Source organism: Argopecten irradians, chromosome 13 (assembly GCF_041381155.1).
Source record: "Argopecten irradians isolate NY chromosome 13, Ai_NY, whole genome shotgun sequence".
Taxonomy (NCBI): Eukaryota; Metazoa; Mollusca; class Bivalvia; order Pectinida; family Pectinidae; genus Argopecten; species Argopecten irradians.
The window spans coordinates 20,748,272-20,753,058 of NC_091146.1; the positions used below are offsets into that span (position 1 = coordinate 20,748,272).

At 36.9% G+C, this 4,787-nt stretch overlaps 1 protein-coding gene across 1 annotated transcript; it reads right to left on the reverse strand.

Moving 5' to 3' along the window:
* Window positions 1–304: 304 nt before the first annotated feature.
* LOC138305895 (E3 ubiquitin-protein ligase TRIM71-like) lies at window positions 305–4,178 on the reverse strand. The gene has a single exon (XM_069246171.1). The coding sequence runs from the start codon at window positions 4,054–4,056 to the stop codon at window positions 2,482–2,484; it is 1,575 nt and encodes a 524-aa protein (XP_069102272.1). The 5' UTR covers window positions 4,057–4,178; the 3' UTR covers window positions 305–2,481.
* Window positions 4,179–4,787: the final 609 nt, after the last annotated feature.

Consider the following 4,787-nt stretch of genomic DNA (forward strand, 5'->3'; position numbering starts at 1 on the left):
TAGATCCGTCTTATATTTGTTAGAGTTTAGGTGCCGCGGGCCGCGGTAGAATGCGAGTTCGAATCCTATGTGGGGTAGTTGCCAGGTACTGACCGTTTTTTCTCCAGGCACTCCGGCTTTTCTCCACTAACAAACCTGGCACGTCCTTACATGACCCTGATTTTAATAGGACGTTAAACTAATAAAACCAAAATATTTGTTAGACGTACTATCAACACCATCTATCACTCCGCATAGCGTCGTATTTGTTTCCTGACCTTTCGACAGACCATACATAAAAGTTATAAAAGAGTAATACCGAAAAAACAAAAATGCATTCTTTATTATTGTTTGGTCATTAATAACATAAACAAGCATGACAATAAGTTTCAGTCAACTACAGCCGTGTAAGATGGATGATAAATAACTAGTCTACGATATTTTAAATCCAGCATATTGACCGCCAACCTAAAGGAATCGATCTACTGACCGTCTACTTACAGTGATCGATCTACTGACCACCTACATACAGTGATCGATCTACTGACCACCTACATACAGTGATCGATCTACTGACCACCTACATACAGTGATCGATCTACTGACCACCTACATACAGTGATCGATCTACTGACCACCTACATACAGTGATCGATATATTGACCGCCTGCATACAGTGAATGATATATCGACTGTCTAACTACAGTGATGAATCTACTGAAAGTCTACCGACAGCAATCGATCATGTGACAGTCTACATGCAGTAAAACCTTCTCTACAGTAATCGATCTATTGACCACCTACCGGCATTAATCGATATATTAACCATATACCGACAGCGATCGACTTTTTTACCAGCTATAGACATTGAATGATTGTTTGAGCATCTGTCATTATAAAGGCAAATATTTTTCACATTTCAAATCTTTGTTAACGTTAACCAGCATTGGTTTTACCTGATATTCTTGTGTCGATGTAATAATTTGTGTTGCTTTTGTCGTTCTGTTTAGATGTCTGTTTTTATGTGAACTACATCACACATCAAAATGAAATAAAACGCTTATGATTAATTATTTGCACTAAAACTATTTTACACGGAAATAATTATGCTTAATTGTATTATTATATAAGAAAATGATTTTCTATAAAAGTGCAATAAATTATAATTCCATGTAAAATGTAAGTACTAACATCTTTGCTATCAGGATATATTTTATACAATTTTCAATATTTATCTATTATTGTTCCGTAAGTGAATAAAATGTTCGAAAACGAAATGATATACAATTGAGAATATAATATTAAAAAACAACTCCTACCCAAATACCGTTTTGCGACATATAATTAATTTCTATTTGTTTTCATACTAAATCCGACTTTCTGATTGGCAGATACTTTCCCTTTTCCTTCATATACTACGAAGAAAATAAAATAAAACAGAGAAAGGCGCATTATGGCGAGGGTTATTTTATCTCGATTTTTGCCATCGAGAAAATTACTCTCAAACTACGAGCTATCTAAATCTATGACGTGGAAAGAGCTGGTTGAGGTAACAAATTTATGGATTTCTTTTAGTTTTGTTAGGTATTATAAAATAATTATGTACGTATATGTCGGGATATATCTAGAATTTTCTCCTGGAAAGAGTTATTTTTATCTCGATCTTTGCCCTCGAGAAAATGTATCTTCTAGATGTATCCCTCTTAAGAGGGTCATGATTGTATATTATACGTCCTGATATATAAGAGAGTAGATATAATCGCCGAGACATATTGAAAGGGAAATAAGCGAAAATAACAACGTCATGAATTAACTCATTTGTACAGAAATCCAATAATCACACCGAAATTTTAGTAAAACACGATTACAAAGAACCTCTAGAGACCAATGAAATATCTTCGTTATAAGCATAGTTCGTTATTGACATGTTGCACACATCTTATAGGAACATTGAAAGGGAATGGAAAATACTACCTTATAATTATGACCACTTGACTACAGTGTATGCTTATATAGAGGTTCATAAATGTTCACTAAACAGTTAATGATAGTCACTGTAGAAGTTAATTCCATGATTTCTATGCTTTACTGCTGTATTACAGGAGTTTATCATTGATATTGACAAACACTTACATAGACACTGACCATTTCACGAACACCAAGTTGATGGAAATGTATTGTCATTCCGATATTTCTCCTTCAAACACTCTAATAAAGTATCCATACATCTCTGTCTATGTAAAGCGTCTTGATTTTTATCACATTCATCACACTGTGCAAAGGAACACACTTTTTGTTGTAAATAGCGAACTATACTGTTGCCGTAAAGTGCACTACGTCATTTGTATGTTTCCCTGTAGTATTGTAGGGGTTGTAAATTATCATCTTATGTCTATAGTCCCATTTCACCACAGTCTCCACACTACCCACGGTAGAAACACACGTAGTGATGATGTTTACAAATTGTTGTTGTAATGTTTACTCCATATGTTCTGCGGTGTTTCATGGTTGCTCGTAGTATTGAAGGAGTTTAACATCGCCATTACAGTTTACAGTCCAAAGATCATCCTGTCTACCCACACCTACCACCCACACCCTGTGTCCGTGTATGGTCATCAGCACATCGCCATGACCACTTAGAATGAGGATCCTCTCATTTTCACAGTCTGCTATGATGATGTTACCCTGACTATCATACACTATATTCCTGGGGTCAAATGGTTGATATCCTGTGTGCGCTGTTTGTTTATATCTGGGAATATCACCTCCGTACATAAACAGTTCCTGAAAGTCAGTATCCAAGACGACAACATGTGCGTTTTCGTTACCACCATGATGTATATTATTGTCATCAAGCACTGCGATGTTGTTAGTGATAGGACACTCTGTGATCACCCATGGTGAACACACTAATGGTGTCACAGTCCCTGCAGCCTCTGTAGTTAGCACTATCTGACCTTGTGTGGTATATTTGGTGATGTGTTTGGGCATGCCTATAATGATATGGTTGTCTGCTGTAACACAAATACATTTGGGTTTATCCTTTGTTCTGAATCTTACTGATAATTGTCCTGATACCAGTTCCAGGATGCTTTTGTCTCTATCACAGGCCCACAGTCTATGTGTTACAGGCGATAGACTGATGTCATTGATCACAGTCATGTGTTGGACCTCCATTACTATGCCCTCATTATCCATGAGTTTTAGTTGTTTGCTGTTCTTACTACAGGTCCAGGCCTGGCCATCATTGGTGGGACATATACAAGCAATGTCACATTGAGACTCCCACTCCTCCACCACCCTGGGCTCTGTCAGCAGTTTGGTCCTGGTCACTTCTTTCTTCATCGTACCACCTGGCTTATGTTGTGTAGAGGGTTGTCCATGTGATAACGAGACTGATAAATCATTATCACTCAATGCTGGCGTTTGTCCTGAGTCGACAAACTGACATGTACCAAGGGCTAGTTCTAGATAGTAACGGGGATGCTTGTTTGGAGTGAAACTGTAAGTACCTAACATAGGTTTTACAGGGAGATGTAATCGGGAATCTATTTCACACTCGGTGTCATATATGTCTATAGGGGAGCCTTGCTGAAGTACTTCCTTACAATCCTGCATTTGATGTTTCAGTTGTTTTTCGTACATTTCCAGGTTTTGTTTGTATTTCTGTATGAGTTTGGCATTGTCCTCTTTCATTTTTTGATGAAGAGAGAGAGTTTTTGCTGTAAGCATCTCGAGGCCTTGTTTCAATTTTTCTGTTTGCACTTTCAGATCTGTTGAGAGTTTTTCAAATGTACTATCGTTTTGTGTAAGAAGAGTGTTAGCAGAGGCGATGTAATGTCTGATATCCTGAAGCACATTTATCTCCGTTTTATAAATAAAGTTTCTGATCTTCTCTTTTTTCATTGGTATGGTTTCAATGAGATCACAAAACAGATGCCCTTTGTGCAGAGACGTTACGCACTTCGAACAAACTGGTTCCTTACATTGTTCACAGTAAAAGTCCAATTGTCTCTCTTTGTGGTGTTCACATGTAGTTTGTCCTTTCAATCGGACAGGTATTTTCGCTGTCGCCATATTGGTAAAAACTTTTATTAAAATTAAACGGTCATTGACGGTATTTAAAGTCTTGGTATGACACAATGTTTTCCGTTAGAATGTCCATATACGTTGTTTATATTTACATCCAACCTCCGTGATTACAGCCATATTCTTTTTCTCTGAAGATAAACTACAATCCAGAATATATGACTCGATACCTCTCTTTATGTAGGTATGTAAGCCACGTGATCGAAGTATTGATTTAAGTGTTCATTTTAGACAGCGTATTCAAACAGACGTATTCAGGAATAAAACACGGATTTCACTTGTCTTTTAGAATCCAGTTTTATTTACGACATTAACTCAATGTTTGTTTGGTAACCAAGTCCCCTTATCTGTTGAAAGAATGTGGGTTCTCTTGAAACTTTATGTCGGCTATGAAATAATCTATATTATACGAAGGTTTATATATTTGCCGAACATTGATGTTACATAGAAATGGGGATCAGTAAGGATGAAGTAAAAAAGTGATTAGTCGGTCACATACTCACCATCAAAATCAATATAAACAGTGTAATATAGATCTATAAATTAGCTATTTAAGTGGACCCTCAATAATCCCCTAGATCGAGCCAAAATTATGCGGAATACGAATTTTCCGGACTTTCTGTTGTTAGTCAATAGGTATTGTTACCATAATCGATTCCCCACCATTTCCGTCCGGACGGAGAGTTTCCGAACAATTGGGGTCCAGATTTTGAGTGGGT

Bases quoted from the DNA above. Each gene is read 5' to 3' on its own strand.
- LOC138305895 (XM_069246171.1), bottom strand. From the start codon at position 4,056: ATGGCGACAGCGAAAATACCTGTCCGATTGAAAGGACAAACTACATGT.